This window comes from Homalodisca vitripennis, chromosome 2, assembly GCF_021130785.1.
Source record: "Homalodisca vitripennis isolate AUS2020 chromosome 2, UT_GWSS_2.1, whole genome shotgun sequence".
Lineage (NCBI taxonomy): Eukaryota > Metazoa > Arthropoda > Insecta > Hemiptera > Cicadellidae > Homalodisca > Homalodisca vitripennis.
Window position 1 is genome coordinate 176621647 of NC_060208.1, and position 20996 is coordinate 176642642.

General features: G+C 33.0%; 1 protein-coding gene across 4 annotated transcripts in view; it reads left to right on the forward strand.

Annotated features, from left to right (window-relative positions):
• Positions 1-3499: 3499 nt before the first annotated feature.
• LOC124355082 (CD109 antigen) overlaps positions 3500-20996 on the forward strand; it is a 50723-nt gene continuing 33226 nt past the window's right edge. For 3 of the 4 annotated variants that reach the window (XM_046806016.1, XM_046806018.1, XM_046806019.1), the window contains exons 1-9: positions 3500-3723; positions 9736-9916; positions 11236-11404; positions 12367-12479; positions 13234-13374; positions 13549-13737; positions 15602-15670; positions 17733-17957; positions 20018-20204. In XM_046806016.1, coding sequence (XP_046661972.1) covers positions 3515-3723; positions 9736-9916; positions 11236-11404; positions 12367-12479; positions 13234-13374; positions 13549-13737; positions 15602-15670; positions 17733-17957; positions 20018-20204 — 1483 coding nt within the window. In that variant the 5' untranslated portion in view covers positions 3500-3514. The remainder of the gene's footprint in view (positions 3724-9735; positions 9917-11235; positions 11405-12366; positions 12480-13233; positions 13375-13548; positions 13738-15601; positions 15671-17732; positions 17958-20017; positions 20205-20996) is intronic. The other variant, XM_046806017.1, reaches the window with a different exon arrangement.

The window sequence follows — 20996 nt, forward strand, 5'->3', positions numbered from 1 at the left end:
AACCTTTATACACTTTGTTACAATATGTAAACATAAACTTTAGATATTGTATTTTGGGATATTTTGAGCTGAAGGATTATAAGGTTTAAAGTCATGTTTCCCTCATCTAATAATTTACCCGCATATACAAACTTTGCTCATATTATAGTATATATGCAAAAAAATAAATAGCAAATAAACTCGTAGTTATTCTTAGTTTAGAGTATTGACTCAGATTGAATTCCTTCCTTAATTACATAACTTATGTGATTTTATTTGAAGTAATTACTGTAAACAAGTACAAATAAAGGGTGTTCTACTCACTTTTTATAAATATGCTATAATATACGATACGAGGAAACAGATGGCCCGGCACGGAGCGTTGAGCTCCAAGCGGTCGCGGCACTCGTAAACTAACGGCTCACAAACAATAACTTTCTGGCCAAACCATAAGAGCTAATTAAAAACGAAAATATGTTCTGAAAACTTCAACTATTCAACAACATTTTCCACCGTTTTTAAACTTGCCTGACCAAAAAACGGCAAAAGTAGCAGGCGACTAACTTTTTTATGTCAAGTTTTAAAATGTAAACATAATTCTCGACTTTATTTAATTATTTAAATTGCAACACTAATTTTTTTGAACATTTGAATGATACCACAGGCATCCATAGCTTATTGACTTCACTCATACAAAGTTTCAAAGTATTTTCTTTATTCTAAGTAGGGTAAATCACGAGTTGATTGAAACGGGAGAACTGAATTTTTACACTAATCGGAGCGTAGTTTTGAGTTTCTATCCCACGACAACATGGCGGACCTGGCTTCACCTGCCCCAATGTTAGCAAGATAGGCATAGCCCATCTATTTGGTCTTATTGTAATCTATGTATATAACACATAGACTGCGGTGGACGCAGCTTGCAGCTTACTACTATTCCGGCCGTCGGCTGTCCTGAAATCGGTATACGACTCGTGTGGCAGTGAAGGCGTAGATAGCTTACTACTTCCCGGCCGTCTGCTGTCCTGAAATCGGTACACGACACGTGTGGCAGTAAAGGCGGAGATAGCTTACTACTTCCAGGCCGTCGGCTGTCCTGAAATCGGGACACGACTCGTGTGGCAGTGAAGGCGGAGATAGCTTACTACTTCCAGGCCGTTGGCTGTCCTGAAATCGGTACACGACACGTGTGGCAGTGAAGGCGGAGATAGCTTACTACTTCCAGGCCGTCGGGTGTCCTGAAATCGGTCCATGTCTCGTGTGGCAGTGAAGGCGTAGATAGCTTACTACTTCCCGGCCGTCGACTGTCCTGAAATCGGTACACGACTCGTGTGGCAGTGAAGGCGGAGATAGCTTACTACTTCCCGGCCGTCGACTGTCCTGAAATCGGTACACGACTCGTGGGGCATTGAAGGCGGAGATAGCTTACTACTTCCCGGCCGTCGGGTGTCCTGAAATCGGTCCATGTCTCGTGTGGCAGTGAAGGCGTAGATAGCTTACTACTTCCCGGCCGTCGGCTGTCCTGAAATCGGTCCATGTCTCGTGTGGCAGTGAAGGCGTACATAGATTACTACTTCCCGGCCGTCGGCTGTCCTGAAATCGGTCCATGTCTCTTGTGGCAATGAAGACGTTAAATTAAGGTGACTCGCAAACATTTTTAATGCATATTTAAAATACTATAATCATTCTTCGTTACCTTATATTAACTATAATGTTTGGCGTCATCTTTTATGACATCTGATCTTCTTGAATCACCTTCCCTAATGTATTTTAAAAAATTTTTTAAAATGTTATCTGGCTTTCGCCATCTTGAAACGTAATGATCTTCTTATGAATCTTTTCCCAAGATATGATAATAGTAAGTGTTTAAAATTGTGTACGGCTACCATCACGGAAATGATGGTCTCACTGGAGGACATTTCACAGACCTAGCCTAAGAACTACTATTGAGAGGCATATAAAATCATTAGCAATTTCTGTTGGAAAGTCCACCTTACATAGTAACCAAAAAGAACGTTTCACAAAAATGTAAACGGGCTTGTTAGCGTCTTTAAAGTTAATCTAGGTTTTGCTTGAATTGTTTCAAAGTTATGATGATTGTTGTGTTTACTCGTGTTGCTGATATTGTGCTCATGTCGTATAATTGTTCTCGATTTCTTACACACAAGAACCTTTCAGAAGTGCAAAGTGTAAACATAGCGAACGTATTCAAGATGTGTATTATGTATATGATAATTATTTTACACATACAGTGTGTAGGCTATGTAAAAAGTATGGATACACTTGGTTTATCTTTTTATGGATAGAGATGGAGGAATGGAACTCAGAAGATTTTTCTAGGAAATAGAAGTGAACTTTTTATTCACTGTTACAACTCTGCATATTACCCCAAAATGTGATTTTGTGGGGGAGGGGCTAACATTTAAAAAATTTTAATACCCATGAAGTGGCTATTCATTTCAATGAGCCGCTATTTTGTACTTGGTTGAGGTAGAAAGGTCGATTTTCCACTGTTCGTCTTTTTTTATCAAGAGCTTTCAAATAAGGTGTAACTTAATGGGTCTTTCTTTCTGAGATCCATCCCTCCATCTTTAACCATCAAAAACTAAACAGAATGTATCCATACTTTAACTCATACTGCATGTAAATAATAAGGATCAGGGGTGGTTTTTAACTAAGGTCATGGTTGGTGAAGATATGCAACCTATTTTTCGAGCATTCTGTCCTGGAATTGAATACAATAGTCACATTTCTCTGTAAGTTGCCTAACAAAATTGGTATCACTTTGGAGTGGTTAATCCTATTCTTGTTTCTTTTAACCAAGAATCAATTATCGGAGACCAAAGCGGGTTATACAAATTTACTGTTAGTACATTACGTATTTATGCCCTAGTTGATAGTGTTAAATGTAATATAGCTACACGGAAGATCTAGTTGCTTTTACGGTTTCCTCATTAGTTGTTCTGGAAATTAAAAGTTTATTCGCAAGTTAATAGCTCATCCTGCATGAGAAGGGAAGCAGAGAACAAATCCTTCCGCCCAGCATGATCCATAATAAGTAGAGGAATTAAAACTGTTGTCTGCATTTATAACTCATACCTTCTTACTGTAAGTATTGATGAGTAGCTCTATTGTATTCCTTAACAATAAGTTGTTTTATAACAGTCTTCGTTGTCTCTAACTGGCTGCTAATTAGTCACTGCAATTTATATATGAATTGTTATCAAGTTATTATCATATAATGTGCAAGTAATGGATTTTCCTGTTTCCTATGGAAATGTTCTCTTACCATTGAACTTTAGTTCTAATACTAAAAGATTCAGTGTTAATTTATATTGTAGGATGAAGAGACATTGTTATTAGTCTCAACTCTGTACTTTTGTTAAAGAGCCACTCTCAATGGTTATCCTATATTAGACAGAAGACTTTTCGTGGTGTCACTCATCAGTCTTTCACAGCTCCTCTTTTACCACAGCCAACTAGCATCGGATAAACCTTCAGGATCAGAAGACAACAGATATTGTTGAGTAGCTAAATGTGTGTCCTTTGTTGTTGCAGAAGCAGCAGATGGCCCAGTGTACTGCTGTTGGTGGGACTGTGTGCAGTGCCATGTCTCCCCCAGAACCCGCCAGTGGAACCGGAGACCCAGCAGGACCGCTGGCCCTCCCGCCAAGGTGGTGGTGGTGGTCTCCCTTGGGACACCAACTATGGCAACTGGGACAACAATATCATCATACAGGAGGCGTAAGTGTCAAGACATGTATTTCTCATATGTTGCTCAATAAATGTACAAAGAGGCAACGCTTATCCAATATTAAACATCTTTTTAGGAAAAATAATTTAAACTTATTTCTGCTTGTCTTCCTTTTAGGTAAAGTATGAAATGTATATTTTAAATGGTACAGTTATTATCATCTCGTTAGCTTCCATTCATCTCGTTTGAAGGTATAGTAGCTAATAACAAACCGAGCATAAAGTTTAATTAATCAGCAGATGGAGAAGGGTCGCCCCATTGAGAATCGTAATTGATTGTAGGAAAGTTGTGCGAACAGCTCTAACTGTTTGTAACTTCAATTAGTTTATGAACAACATAACATATTCCAGAATAACAGGAGATTGTGATCTGTAATTTTGTATGTATTCTCAGTACAGTTTGAAAAGTCTTCAGAGTTTTCTTCCCACTTTTTTAAAGATCACACACATCTTGTTCAGTTTTTCATTTAATACAACTTTATCAAGCAGTATATGTTTTTTACATCTATTAACTTTAATCATTTTTTAAACAATTAATTGTGGTATGTAGCAAAGCGTTCTTTATTTCAATTTCAATGTTAGCAAACATGACTAATTAATTAATAATATTTTTGTTTTGTAATGTATTCTTTTTTTATAAGAGAATAATTAATAATTGTTTGTATTATTCTGGTTGTATAATCCTAAACACTAACTTAAAACAAAATGTTTAAACACAAAAACGGATGTAAAATTCATAACCAACCGAAACTAGTTTCTATAAGTAAGTATCATAAATTTTAACTATTCAATTTGCACCACCTAAACTCAAGAGAGAGGCCTTCAAATACCTGAAGACATGATTACGAAACTGCCTAGTTACAGATCCAATCTACAGCCTGGATGGATTCAAAACAGGTACCTAGGGTGTACACATTACACATAGAGATATACTCCTGTCAACACAAAATACTTATACTTACTGGAATTCTGTATATCGTATTTCACTTGAGTGACCTAACATTGTATTAACATGTATGACACTGTTGCATTTATCAATGAAATTGTTAATAAAGAATATTGACTATGACTAAAGTTTCTATTACTAAGTAAAAAAATATTGTTCGTACCGAAACAATTAATAGGATATTTTGATTGGCCACAGATCCAATGTTACTTGTTAGAGTGGATAACAGCCGAACTCACAGAGCTAACCAGCGTGGAATGTTATTAACGGCCAGTGTTTAAGGAGGGTTGCGGTAAATGTTTCCTTTAATCATCAAACGGAGCTTGCACACTACAAACTGCTTGTGCCCTACACTAACTGCGGCCCTGGGAGGGCTCCTGGCCTCCCCTTGCTGAGATTTACAGTTGGGGGTGAACAGCCGAAAACAGCCCCAGCCGTGTTTAAGTTTATGTCAGAAAGGAATTAGCAACACCTGAGACGACCACAATCTTAGAATTTCTAACCTTCAATATGTATTGAGCAAGTTATGAAGTACTACTTATATAGAACTAATTATCTATATATATTTTTGTCATTAAAGTTGCTTATAAGAAATTGTTAAATAAGTATAGATTTGATCAGAAATCAGAAACTCTTTATTACAATATCTTTGAGAAATGTATAGCGTCAGTTTACAATAATGTCATGTCTGTTTGTAATATTTACAATAATAATGTTTGCACAAGAGTACATATAGTTGTGTTTACAAAGTTAAAATGCATTATAGATTTACTACCTAAGATTTCTTCTTCTGACAATTGAATGCTTTCTATTTCCATATAACATTTATCTTGTTTAACGAATTTTAAAATATTTCAAACTTATTTAGAATATCTCAGCTTTCCTGTTAAGATTTATAGTACAAATTCCATTTACTATTTACTATTCTATTTACACATAGTACATATTTTCTATGAACTCAGAATACAATAATAATAGAATCTTTTTCTTTGTATTTTCTTTCAGGAAAACAATGGTGTCATATTATAATCATACTTAAATCATCTTAAATTGTAGAACTCATCCAAAGTGTAGACAGATCGTTCCGTAAGATAGTTTGTTAAATTATTCTTCAGAGTCTAGCCAATTAGTATCCAATGTAGATGGTCTGGGAGGTGGTTATGCAGTCTACTGCCAGTATAGTCAGGTTTCTTCTCAAAAAGTGTCATTCAGTGTCTGGAGTCACAAAGTGGTATACTCATCTTGTTTGATATCTATGGATATTGTCATTTCTTTTTTTATTTTTGTTGTCAACATATAAGATGACATGTTGTATGTACAAATTAACAACTGTAACAATCCATAATTACTTGAAGGCATTTCGACATTTTTCTAATTGCTGTAGGTTGGAAAGGATCCTTAATGCCTGTTTTTGTAAAATCAGAACTCTCTCCTTATCTGTCTTAGATGTGCTTCCCCATGCAATCAGGCCATATGTGATATGGTTCTCACAAATTCTGAAGTATGCTCAGTGTAGGACAGGGAAAGGAAGGGATAAAATAATAGGATAAAATTAATATGAACTCTTAGAATGTTGTAAAATTTGTTTCTTGTGATATGAAAGACAAATACTGATGCAAGAACTCTATTAATTTGTTGTATACTAGTATTGTAGTATTGTATATACAGTAGGTAATAATGTTGATTAATCCTTGATTCTGTTCTATTGAATAAGACCCAATTGACAATGACAATGTGATCTTGAGAGTTTAGTTTCGACATATTTTAATATTAAGGTTTACATATTTCCTAATAATATTTAAGGAAAAGGTCTCTTGAACAGCATAGGTATTTTGTGCAGTTTCCAAGAAACAATTTAAATCCATTGATTATTCATAAAGATAAGTTTAACATGAGTTGAAGAGGTTCAGATTTGTCAGCTCAGAGGAAACCTGTCTAACGCTCTGAAACTGTAAAGTTTTGACACACAATATAGCTGGGTTAGACACAGTTGATTTGGTTTGTTTGTTAAGTTCCATCTAGCTCTGGATATTCCGTACGGAGATGGTTTCATTCAGTGGGCTGAAACTTCCTTGAGTTTGATTAACGACTTCAAATTTTTTTCATTACATGATTAATACTTTAATCTATTAATTTGCTTTGAGAATATAGATATTTTATAACAGTATACTTCTACTAACAGTGTAGTATATCACTTTAAGTGTAATTTAGCCAGATTAATTATATTATTTATTGTACATGTATTGTCTACATTTTTATTTAAAGTGGAATATTCTTGAAATATTCCAAGATGATGTTGTAAACAGTTTGCCAAAACATTTCCCCGTACTTATTATTTGGTTTATTCACTAATCCACTGGAGTTAAGTTAGTAGAAGCACTCTGCAATTCAACAAGAAAGTTAAACTGTGTAAATATTCTAAAAACCATTAAACTACAAAGTCATTAAGTTCAATCTGTTATGTAATACACTTGCAATAGCAGTTGGTTAAAAGTTTAAAGTGGTCCGCTAAGTTGTGTGCAGTGGTTGCGTAAAGAAATGAGGATTATTGTCCAAGCCGAAGCCAAGACTGGAAGTTGAAATGGCTAAACTTACACAGTCGTAGCCGGAGTTGGGCTCCATACAATTCCAACTCATTGATACTGCCCTTCCTCACAGATAGATGTAACAACTCATTTATACTGTTTTAGTATAAAAGTAATTTTTATTACTTTCACAAATTTCAATTTCAAAAGCGCTTTCAAAAGTACTTACAAAAGTATTGATGATGATGAACATTATACCCTAACCGGTTAATCACTTCCATCAAGCATACAAAAAAGAAAATTTCTACTCGTTTGGTTAGTATGAAATGTATAACTCACATATAAATTGGATTTCAGATAACTTTGGTAAAGCCGTATATTGTGGAAATTCATTTATACTCAGACTTAATTGTTATTAGAATGTAGATAAAATGAAAATAATAACATTCTCCATTTCACTATTCCTCAGATAATTCAATAAGAGAATTATATGTTGTCCAATATTAAACAATATTGCATAGTCATTTAAATTATTAAAAATGAGTAGTAATAATTCGCAAGGGTTATAATAATTGTGCTAATAGTAATTTATTTGTTCATTACAATAATTATGTTAGTGTCAAGCTTTAGTCGTCATTAAATCAATGATACCTTAATTAATTATCTTTACTCCTACTTTCCCTCAGATTTATGAATATTTGTTGATTGTATAATATAAGTGTTCCTTTTCTCAATAAAACATTGATTTATCTACTATTTATGTCATACCAGTGGATGGAATTGGAAAGTACAAAAAGAAGTAGAAGAAGAACGAAGGATGGACTTCTTTTATTATTTGAATCGATAAAGGGATTACTTAAGCAAATATGCAATTCTACACTGAAATGATAATATTAGTGCAATTAAAAAAATAACATTAATAATATTAGTGCAATAAAAAAAAATAACATTAATTCTTCGGGTCATGCAAGTGGCAGGAAACAAGAAACGTCTTAACTAGCTTTATTTTCAGATATTCTATCAAATAAAATTTGTAATTCTATCCAAATTTCATATATAACTATACTAGGAAAACACATAAACTTTTCATATTTATTCCGCAGTCAAATTTAGAGTGAAGATATTGAGAACATTTTAATCTGGATTTACGTATTTTATTCAAGGTTATACTTATTTAGTTACCCCTTATAAGAATTTTAACTTAATTCTTTTAGTTTGAGTAGATAGCAATAGCACCATTTATGTGTTCGTACACAGCACACAAGCATTGTGTTTCCACTTTGACCAGTTTGTTTTTTATTCTTACTAAAGCATTTGAACTTTGTCTTGTTAACAATAAATAGACACTCTATCTAATTGGAGTTTATAAATTTATTATTACAAGTAACTGTGCAGTGTTTTGATTAACATTTTAATGAGAATATTTTTAATAGTACACACATAAAACAAAATTGTACTAGAATACAAATTGATAATGAAAGATCACATAGCTCAGAGAAAGGATATGTTGTAACACAATTTTCATACAGGAAAATACTTTTTTTAGCCTGACAAACAAACATCCACCTATTAAGAAAATATAGGTAGGTACAGCATCAAAGGTTAAGATTTAATGTCTTTTGAGATTACAGATGTAGTTTTTTGCATTTTTGTGATGTAACTCAGTACTTTTTGTATGACACGTTTACTGACATTATTGGTCTGTAAAACATCCAATTTGATCATTTTGGCAAGCATAAAATTATATATTTTTGTTACTATTAGACAATTTTTTCATTTGTTATGAGCTTTAAATTTGAAAATTTTGTTTGGTGGTGATTTAACTTTGACATTTCTGAACCATAAAAGAACCCATCAAGAGTCATCCCTGATAGAAATACTCTCAAATAACTATCCGTGTTCTCTGGGATAAAGTCAATGTAAATATCCAATGTGTTCAAGATCAGTTATATGTTAATGGATCAATAATGGTATGGCAAAGCAATGTATTAAACAATTGCAGTAATTATTTTCATAAATCATTATTATGAAGGATATTAATAACTAAAATAGCTTAGTTCAGACAAATTTTTCATTGAGAGGTTCCAATTTTATTGCATTCCTAAAGTAAGTAAGTCATGCTTCAATAATGTAGAATTTTTAAGTATTTCTCCTTATATCATTGGGATTACTTACTGTTAAAAATACAAAAAAGTACATACACGGAACTTTGAGAAATGTGCGTGCCATTGCTGTCCATCATCTAGTCTTAAAATGAATTGTACTATTACAATAATTTACTCTTTTTCATTATTGTTTAATTGAGCATTATTTTACCAAACATAACATTTATTTTAATATAAATGAGTCAATGTCACATAAAAAAGTTATAGTCTGCAGTAATTAAATAAAATATACTATAGGTTTTTCTAAAATATAATTATGAAATACATAGAAATACAAATTATTCTTATAAGGAATTAATAAACAATTCCAGAATTTTGTATTGAAAAATCATTGGACTCTTGTTATGTAATTTGTTTTGTGCTCCAGAACATACTTCATCGTGGCGAGTCGCATGGTGCGACCTGGTCAGATATATAAAGTGGCCTGCAGTGTACTGAAGAGCAAACACCAGCTGACTGTGAGAGCCGCCATTCAGCGGAATGGTGTGGAGCTGGGGGCGGACAGTCAGCTGGTCAAGGAGGGCATCCCGGAGACACTCATACTCAGGGTGAGTCATTTGTAATAGTTAATTTATCACTGAACAAATCCATGGAAAACATCTGATATCTCTATAACATAGATTCTAGACCTATATTCAAATGGTTGAAACATGTCTCAGTAAATAATAAAAATCAAGTAATCACATAGAAAATATAGTTTTATTGTTCAGATCGCCTTCTTGGGACTCAAAAGGATGAATAAAAGGAAGGTATTCAACTTCTAATATTATTTGTAAAATTTCTTCAACAAAAATGCTTATCCTCCTTTTTTTGTATGGGATAAAACAGAAAAGCAATAATACTTTATGAGAGCAAGGAAACGGGTTGAGTGGAAACTCAGCTGATGATAAATTCATTCAGATATATTACACTCTCCCTGAAGTTTTCTTCCCGCATTGTGCCTGGATGTGTCTGCACTTCTTGTTGCAAACTTCCCTCCTATATTGGAATGTTATTCTGGTACGTTAGGAAACTTGAATATCATTCAAATGATAATCAGTTCCTGTTTTAGTGTTTACTTTTCTTTGACAACAATTTTCATACTAAACATGTTTGTTTGCTGTGATTAATGCACATACTAAGTTAACTTAAAAATTGGGAAATGGACAAACTTAAATTTTTTTTAATTTTGAAAAATCAAAATTTGCCAACGATAGAATTAATTGTGCCACTTTCAAATTTGTGTGGGTAACGTTTTTTGTCAAATTAAAACAATTTTTAGTTTCTTGATTTTAGTATAATCAGTATTGAAATTTGTTTATTTTTATTAAAAAGTTGTATTATGTTCATAAAATATATAACTGTCATTATTATTATCTGCTGTAATTTGATGTTAGTATAAACAGCGTTTTTGTACAGATCAGTATAAATTCTTAGTGAAACAGCACAAAACACTAACAACATAAATAATAGCTACTAATTCCGCTATTTTCCAAACTTTTACTCCAAAGTACAACAGTAACTGTCAAGTGAATTCCACTGCACTCTTGTGGTTATGCCTTGAACTAAATTGTATAATACTTTAGATAGAAAACCTTCTTCATCGCAACAGGGATAGTTCCATTTGTCTAGAAATGGACCACGTACCGAAAAATGGAATTTACTTGTAAGTCTGGGCGAATGGGTTAACATGGGGATCTTTGGATCATAAAATGTTTTGCAAAACAATCGGTTACTTAATTAAATGTACACAACATTCCAAACACTACTCTTTTTCAACTCTAGATATGTCATCTTAACTGCATGGTACCATAGTTATATCAATTCATTCTAAAACATATTGCTATATTACAAAAATTGTCTAACTTTACAACAACCGTGTGTACAGGTGCCTTCGACCAGTGTTGCTGGCAACTACAAGCTGCGAGTGGAGGGACTGTACGACAGCTTGTTTGGGGGCTCTGCCTTTGTCAACGAAACTAAACTGACCTTCTCACAAAGATCCATGACAATTTTCATCCAGACCGACAAGCCTGTGTACATGCAGGGCCAAACTGGTGGGTGTTACTGAAATGGTGTAACCATCTGTTAATCATGTTTTGATTTGTATGAGATATACAGTATTAATCATTGGATGTTTAGTCACATAATGTGGAACATACATTTAAAAAAAATTTTAAGTACTCAAGGATCCACATAAAAAGATTTTGAATAAAAAATCTCAATTCATTCAATATCTTACAGTTCTTATTAAGAAGTTGAATTGTGCTGAAAAAATATTGTTATAAATAATTATTAAAATCATTACATTACTATAATAATTATCTAATTATACATTATATGTAATTTTTTGTACCGTCCTAATCTATATTATAAAAAGAATTTCTTGATTTTTCTAATGCGATTTCAGGTACTTGTCTAAAACTATTTTATTGATACAGATTTGATACCAATTGATAGCTCTTACACACTAGATGAGCCTTTGTGGATTTGATATATTAGGCTGTGTAGATTCTGCCCCACAGGCTTCCAAATTTCCAATGATAATCTTATGCGAGTTTTTTTGCTTTGTTTAAAACCGTTTGTTACTATAACAATTGCGATGCTCAGACAGTTATTCTCAATCCACTGATCAACTTAATATTAGCTAATACTTTAGACTTACCTTCTCTACATCTGTAGATCAGAAATCCAAATGGATTTTCAGCAGAGTTCTGTTGTATTTATTAAAATGTTTATAGTCATAATTCATTAATCACCCTTCTAGAACAAAAATAAGTAAATCACAGACATTGTTAATATTATTTTTATTTTCAATTATTTGTTTACTGTTTAAAAAATTGTTTCGGAATTCATAACATATATTTGGTTTCTAAAAAATATAAGAACATATTTCTTATAAATCTTCAACAGATTGTAAGGGTGTTCGATGTAAACTACATAAAGGAAACAATTGCTAATTTGTATTACTATGTTTGATATTATATCAAATTTGGTAAATTGTTATTTTATATTTTAGTACGATTCCGGGCAATTCCAATCAACACAGAACTGAAGGCTTTCCAGGGACCAGTAGATGTGTACATGTTGGATCCTAACAGACACATCATGAGGCGATGGTTGTCTAGACAGGTTAGTGAGTTACATCTCTTGTATCATATCCCACAATTATACTTTAGCATTTATATAAATAAATACAAACAAAATAATACATTATGATAAAGAATCATTTAAAAATTCAACAGATACACTAGGCAAGACAAGCACAACATATCCGAATAAAGTCTTTTGAATAGAGCACACAGGTCTTGATACATATATTATTTATTTAATACATGAAATTGTTAAAAGATAACATTTTTTGGACCCTTTGTTTGCTTAAAAATATTGAATACCACAAATGTATTTTATTTTGTAAGCTATAATCAATAAAATAAGTGAGACAAATTAAAAAACTAATTGTATAAAATGCTGGTGGCTTGTGAATTTTCCTAGGTCGTGAGTTTATATAGGTTTTTAATACACCGAAAATTGGTTTGAACTCGACTTTTAATTTTAAAAAGTGTGTGGATATTTTTACTGGAACATGTTTTTTATTTCTGTTTTACAAAAACAGAATGTTTGTCATATTCACTCACTTTATTGCTGTGACACTCAAGGGGTTAATGCTATTTTACTAGGAAAAAGCATTATATCGTTATCTACTAAGACTTGACATTTTCTTCAGTCCAGATGTCCTCTTTAGTTTAATGCACACGGTACAAGCTTGCCCACCTTTCTCCCTAGTTTTGGCTCGTTTAAGTGCATTTCAGAATGCCAGTACAGCGTAAATCATTTAATAAGTTCTGAATCTTAAGTTTAACTGTATGAATGTTGTGGTTTCTAGTCTAACGTTGGTTCTGTGAGCCTGGACTATCATCTGTCAGACCAACCTGTGTTCGGCAACTGGACCATTCAAGTTGTCGCTCAAAACCAACATGAGGAGTTTAGTTTCCTTGTAGAAGAGTATTACCAAACCAGATTTGAGGTGAGGATTGTAATGTAGTGCATGGCATATTAGGAATTTCTATTATGATTTATGTATATTTTGTGTTTATGTCTTTAAAAAATGAAAACTCGATCCATAGTAATTGATCTCTTGATTCGGGATGTTAAATATACTATCATTATGAACGTTCTAATTTGAAATCCACTGCACCAGGTAAATGTAACAATGCCAGCCTTCTTCTTCCTGACCGATCGATACCTGACTGGAACGGTAATGGCGAACTACACAAGCGGCGCACCGGTACAGGGCAACCTCACACTTAAGGCTACTATACGCCCAGTCAAGAATGGCTACCGCAATGTGGAGGCTCCCAGAGAGGATGTGGTTCGTTACTTCAACTTTGTAAGTATTCTACTGTTTCACTTGTAGAAAGTATCGAATGAAATGCAATCGTTTCTCGATGCTGTTGTAGACTGTGCTTTGCATTGTGGTGGATGTTGTCATGTTTCTTTGAATCTTCAAAATGTTCATTAAGCATAGTTATAATTAAGTAGAAGCTATCCCCGACTACTTCACTATAGTAACGGGGTAGGGCTGCATCTCTTTAATTGAAAGGGTTTGGGTTCAATTTCCGGGAATGTCAATAAATATTTGTTACTAGATTTGGAATGTTTTTTGATAAATAGTGTTTCCTTGTACCTTTTGAAATTTGTACATGACATGTTCACTGCGGTTGTCTGTCTGTACAGTCACACCAACATTACAGCATATTAATGTTTCACCTGATACATAGTTCAATCTTTAGGCAGGATCTGAAACTTTTTGAGCTTATTCTATTTGAGTACACTTACTGTCCGATAATTCAGATTATCTTAAAGAAAAATAGGTGTCTGTATTAAGCTCTGAATTTTTACACATAATTTTTTTAAATTTTACATGGTGCTACTTCACAAAAGATAATTTAAATTTGTTACTAATTCAAGAGATGTTCTTTTTATCTTTTCCTCAGTTGAATTTACGTAATAATAACTATTATTACTCAAACAATATTAGTCTGATATGTTTTGTTTGCTTTTTGACTGTGCTTGTAATACACAATATGTGTATGATAATTCAGGCAGTAATTTATCATAAAGGACATAACTATGTACCATTCACAGTCACATGGACTTTCTAGTCCTTTTGGTGTTGATGTCTCACAGCTGGCTGGCCAGTAGTTGAACTAAAGAAGTTCAAATACAGAAAATTGTTCAAATGTGTGTTTTTTTTTATAAAAAAATAATATATAGAATATAAAAGGTGTTTTTTTAAACATATTTATTATGTTGAATACATTACGGTGTGTTTTTCAACCAATATGTTAAGAATACCACATAATTATATCAAATGAAGAAGCACTCCCATACTATCAGAATCAGAACTTTTTAGTCCATTCTAGGTAGTTTACTATTTGATGCTAAACATATTCAGTAGTTTGGTATTTCAGGGATCACACTATATAAGTAGGCTTATATCAGGTTATCATAAATATATTACTAGTATTATCAAAGTTAAAGTTACAATCGATCACATCTTCAAAGCTGGAGTTTGTGTACTATCTTGAGGGACGTTTTACTTTTTTAGCCAGATGTGTGGGGTGGTTCCAAAGCTTGCACTGATGGCCAGGGGTATTACTGATTAGTACTTTCCCATCCTTAGATTACATGGCAGATCGTCCAACGTGATCTGGCAAAAAAAGAAAATAATCTAGAGATAGTACCTAAATTCAAACTCGATCATGTGAAGGCTTGTAAATGTTATTTATCTTTATATAAAACATGTTTATATGTATTTACCTGCATATGTTTTTTGTATTAAATAAAATACAATATGGAGTTTACGCATTAGTTATATTTAGGTACCTCACAGCTACTATGTGGTAACTCCAGAAATCATTGTTGCTTTTGGAGGTCTGGTAATAAAACAAATGCTCACAAAAATTTAACTTTTATTTTCTCTATTAGAACAAAATTGTTTTATGTTTTAGAAGGGTTCTAGACCAGAAAGGTTGAAGCAAATTAAAATGAAAAAAATCAATGCTTGTGTCAATGGAGCTTATTAGAATAAAAAGAAGTTTCCTCTTTCCTTTCCAGGAATGCATTTATAATGTATGGATGTTAGCTTTGATTAATTGTCGTGGCACAGTGATTGGTGTTGATTGTTTTTATGATTTTCTTGTTTTTTATGTGTAGTGGTTTTTTAGTAAATGTTTTATTGTCTTGGTCAGGACGAATCATTCCCATTCTGGTTTCCTGCCCCAACTTACAGCAGCAGAACTGTCCCACATTTGAAATACGTAAGTTCAAAAGATACTCTCTTGCTTTTGCTTCATTCTTCATTGCACGCTTCGTAGTTTAGTGAATGCATTACAATGTTCATTACTTATTCTCTCTTTCTAGACTTAGACATTCTTATAGCAAGTTAAAGTTTGTATTCAAACAAATTTTCTTAAAACACATAATATATTCAATCTGAATGATATTTGTAAACCATAAATTTTATTTGGTTCCCTTGTTTGAAACATGTAAACATAAGTTTGGAGTGCTGATGGCTGAGCTGCCATTGTTGTAACTGTGTAACTGACTTTGAGTCTGAGTTAGAGATAGCGCAGGTTCCTGTCTGTGACATTGCACTTTTTATCAGTGCCATGGACCTTGTACTGTATTGAATCTCCCCCTTATTCTGATAACAGTTATTTTGATAAAAGTTCCCCTATTTTTATAACAGAATGGAAAGTTGAGTAAATCCCTTAACCCTTGAGTTATAAGTGATTTTTTTATACATAACCCTCTCCCGTACGCTTTAAGTAGTGCAGATGCAGCTTAGTGAGACCTATTTATCCAGGTGCTCAAGCAAAAAACGTAGTGGTAAACTTTTTACTTCATACAAAAGTTAGCTTTCCTACCTTAAAAATGTGCTTTCAAAACTAACACTGACTAAAGTACTATATTGGGTTTTAAAAGTATTTATTAAGGTGATAATTACAATATTTATAGTTTTTCGTCTTTATTTGTGAAGTACTGTTTTATTTTTAATGTTAAAGTTGCAAAAATACAAAGTAAAATAATTTTTAAACCAGGATACTTATAACATTGACTTATGTTGAATCGGTCTAATTCAAAATCTACTTTACTGTAATTATGTTACGACTTGAACTCACCATGTTCGTGATAGTACTAAAGTATATCTGCAAATAACCACATGCAGAGACGTAAACAATCAAGAGAAATATACAAAATTAACAAGGAAATGTTCTGCAACTACCAACTAGTCCAAATAGTTCTCAGTATCTCATCTAGAGTGCAGCACTTGTCAAGGAACTAACATATTGCATAGCTATGAATGGTGGACTGATTTAGATAGGGAAGGTGGCCTGCAAGACAATTCAGGCCTCTTTTATGGGAAAGGTTTAACTACTTTCCAAACTTGTCTGATTGTTTTGACACATTTAAAAGGTAATAATTTTAAGAACCACAGCAACATAAATTTGGCTATGTTACTTCTCCAGATCTCTCCTCCTTTACCATGTATTCAGTAGCAGGTAGCACCAATTCTTACTTGTTTTGGCTGGTAAATACTGCTGTCATCTGGGAATGACCTTTAAGGAAGAAGTCACACTCATTACATCTATAATGAACTTTGTTGTGACCAGGACTGTTTAGCCCTGATATAGGCCAATTAATATTGAAACAGCCTCTTGGCTTGAGGTTTTGTTTGTTTTAAACATGTCTTTCTGTGTTGTATGATACATTTCTCTTTTAGATAGCTCAATAGTCATATAAACTCAGATTCAGTGCATCATAGAATAAAATGTAGTGTAAAATAATGTACTAGTTCAACTCTAAAACTCTTAATTGCCATTTAAATTTATTTTTGCTTATTAGGCAAATCCAAATTTTAGTTTTCGGCAGGTCATCAAATCAGGTCAGGTCTTTTAAACCAGTTTCTCTTTGAAACACAGTGCAAGTTTTATGCCCATTAACATTTTTTTTAATGGACCATAATAGAATGTGTAAAGTACATGATAAATTTGTTTCATATTTTACAAGTTTTAGATTATATACACAAAATCAGCTATTTACAATTTTTTAGTTTGAGAGTACCCTAATTATAATAATGTAACAATAAATGGAATCTTCATCTCCTTTCTCCTCTTGCTATATCAGAATATGCGTTATATTTTGACAACAAAGGTTTATACGATAAATCTATAATTTTATTAGACTTAACTTTATTGATTTATAATTTTCTATTTATAGTTCTGATTTACTTCAGTGAGATTGAAAATTGGAGAATCAGCACACAGTTTGGTCCCTAACAGTAGACTCATACTATTGTACATTACTATCTTTGTGCAGTTCTATGGAGTGTACAACTTCCACTACCCGCTAAGTGAACTGGAGCAGTATGTGCCGAGCCTGGATGGTATGGAGATCCTAGTCACAGCCACCGTTGGTGATCGATTCCTGGATGAGGTAATCGAGGGTTACTCCTCTGCTCGGGTGTTCAACAACACCATCAAGCTTCAGTTCATGGGCGGCACCCCACAGGTCTTCAAGCCGGCCATGCCCTTCAACTGCTATGTAAGTGCTATATTTTAGTAGGTCAAAATAGTTTTAAGGTTGCAATCTCTATATTTTCTGAACAGTCTTGTATGGAACAAGAGTAACCAAGATTATGATGCCAAAACATTTGTACAAGAAAATTTGTAATACCTCCAATATGTATGACAGTTACCTAAATATTTTGAAAACTTAGGTCTGTAACATTGAAAGGCACAATTCCATTACAATGTTCAAAGTAAAAGGTTTGTATGGTCAATTTCTTAAATCCCAGAAAATTATTGAATGATTTTGTTTAACCCTTTAACCCTAGAAGTGGCAATGCTAAACTTCCACAGTGGCAAGCTCTTTTTGGCCACTTTGCAGAGTATTTTTTGAAATTCACCAAAAATATATTTTTTACTCTAGCCTAGTCATGTTGCATACTGAATTCTTCAGAAAGAGTTGAATTTTCATATTATGACAAAATAAAATGATTTCTTGAAATCTGAATTGGACTTATCATGTGAAAAACCAAAAAATGTTGATTGACCGAACTAAAATTGTAACTTTGACACTTTGTAAAAAATAATAAAAACATAGTTACAGAAAATCCATTATATACCAAAGGTAGAAACAATAATTACCTACAAATACCAAAGGAAAAAGTTTCAAAATTATAAAAAAATAAATAAAATAAATGAAAAAATAAATTATTTTTGCAAAATAGCAAAAAAAAGTTGTTTTGTTGAAACTGGTAAAAAACAACCTAAATGCTGTAGAATCTTTGCATACTATATTTTTTTTTTTTTTTTAAGAGAAAGAGTTTTTCTACAGATCTACCAGATCAGTTTATTACAGTAAATTATTATTTTTGTTTGAGATCAAACTTGAAAATGAAATTTGGTACCAGGTAACAGTGAATAAACAAACTAACACAAGATCGTAAAAACAATGCCAAATTGATTACAAACCAAAAAGATAGACAATGTTATAATAATAAAGAAAATATATAGCTATATGTACAAGCCAAGAGAAACGAAACAGTCACGTAGGCCTACTCAGCTAGTTTTGCCACAGACCGCGGGAGAAAACTTAGGATTATTTCAGTTAGTACCATTGATTATTTCATCGTGATGTTGATGATGCTATATGAAATGTATTTGAAATCTAGTGGTGAACGCAACTGTGCAAACTAGGCATAAAAATAATTATCGGTTGCCTAGCAATAAGCGGCAATGTGAAGCGACTTCTAAGACGTCGCTTGCCACGTCATAGCGGCATAAATAGAACGTCTCAGACGTCGCTTGCCACTTAGGAGTATAGACGTCATATTACGTCTTCCTTTGATAGGCTGAAATGAGTGATGGATAAAATCCAAAAAATTACCAAAAGGAGTAAACAATTAAAATATTTAAAATCTCTTAAAAAATGTTTATTTACATTTGAAAGCTTAATAAAAAAGGACTACGTGTTCTACAAGTCAATATTTCAGCACTTTTTCCAAATCAAATGTCTTATTTCCTCACTATGGCAGACTCAATCAATATTGTCTGACATTTGGACAACAGTATCAAACTAGATGGTTGCTCAACAAATATGTCACTCTCACAAGATAAATATGACCCCAGTATGCAGTATACAAGGAATGGCTAGTATAATGTGGCAACATATTCTGACAGCAAAGCGATGCGCGCGCGACATGACTTTGAGTCAGTGGCTTCTACCAGGTGTCTACTCCGATCTGGTGGTAAAATCAGATTACAAGTGAATGAGAGCACAAATATGGAAGTTAAGTATATTGCCAATAGATGGAACCACTTTACAGACTAATCTACCTAAAGGCAATCAGTAATAGCAATGCATTTACGATAATACAAAAATACAGAGGCTAAACGTCATATGAGATCCGTACTCCTTTGGGCTACTATAAGAATATACATCATATGACATCCTTACTCATTATGTAGAGTTTACACGCACTTCTTAAAGGGTTAAAGGAAATCCAATAGGGCAACTTTTTATTTCATGTGAGCAGTGCGATTTTTGTCCATTATTCATATATGACTAAATGTTACCCAAATCCTTGGATTCTGTTACAGATAAGTGTGTCATACCAAGATGGCTCGCCACTGGAGGACAAGAAGTTGGAGTTCAGCCGTATGGAAGTGACAGCAGATGTGGGCATGAGGACTGGCGGCCGACGCAACATCGAGCCTCAAGTATTGAAGATGTCAGCTGAGCACGACGGTGTTTGGGAGTTGAAGGTGGATCTTCGCTCACAGCTCGGTCAGTGCTTATGTGTCAAATGTTGGTGATTCATGATTAAAACTATAAGTTGGATGTATTATAATCAAGTAACAAGACTAATTTTGGAGCCTTGCTTTGCTCAGTAATGTATGTGTATTTGTGTAAAATAAAAATACTGTTATTTAATTGCACAACAATCAATTTTATTATGACTTTGATAAATCACATTTTAAGTGCATTGTGTTATAGGCTGTTGTGAAAGAATAACAGGAATGTTACTAAAGATTGATGTAGTCAATATTGTATCCAGACTTTGGGTTTGAGGGGTCTAACCCATCAACTAACTCATAAGTCATTGTTTATGAGGGAGAAGAGAATAGAATAACCTCTCCTTTTTTAAATATTTTACATCAAAGCAATAGAAAGTTTAAAAAACCTAGATTAGAAATTTTAAGTAGTCGTGGAATGAATTTTAGTAAAATAATTATTTTTTTTGCCATTATAACTTATATTTTACTTAATAATTTACATACAAATATTTCATTTGTCTTATAGGAGTAATTGTCTTTTTTGAGAATACCACTTAAGTGGGTTTCGGTTTTAATAAAAATCCTAACCTTAAGCGCATAGAAAATATACTTACCAAGAAAGTCACTCGAGTTTAAGTTTTGGGAATTTCTATAATATTTTTATGTGTATGATTATAATAAAAAAGAAGGAAATTTTCACTATCTAATTAAAAGTCAAGTCTAAATAATGACTATTCTAATATTGCTTCCAAATAACAATTAAATACAGCATGCCTACCAATAAACTGATTGGTGCTATAAA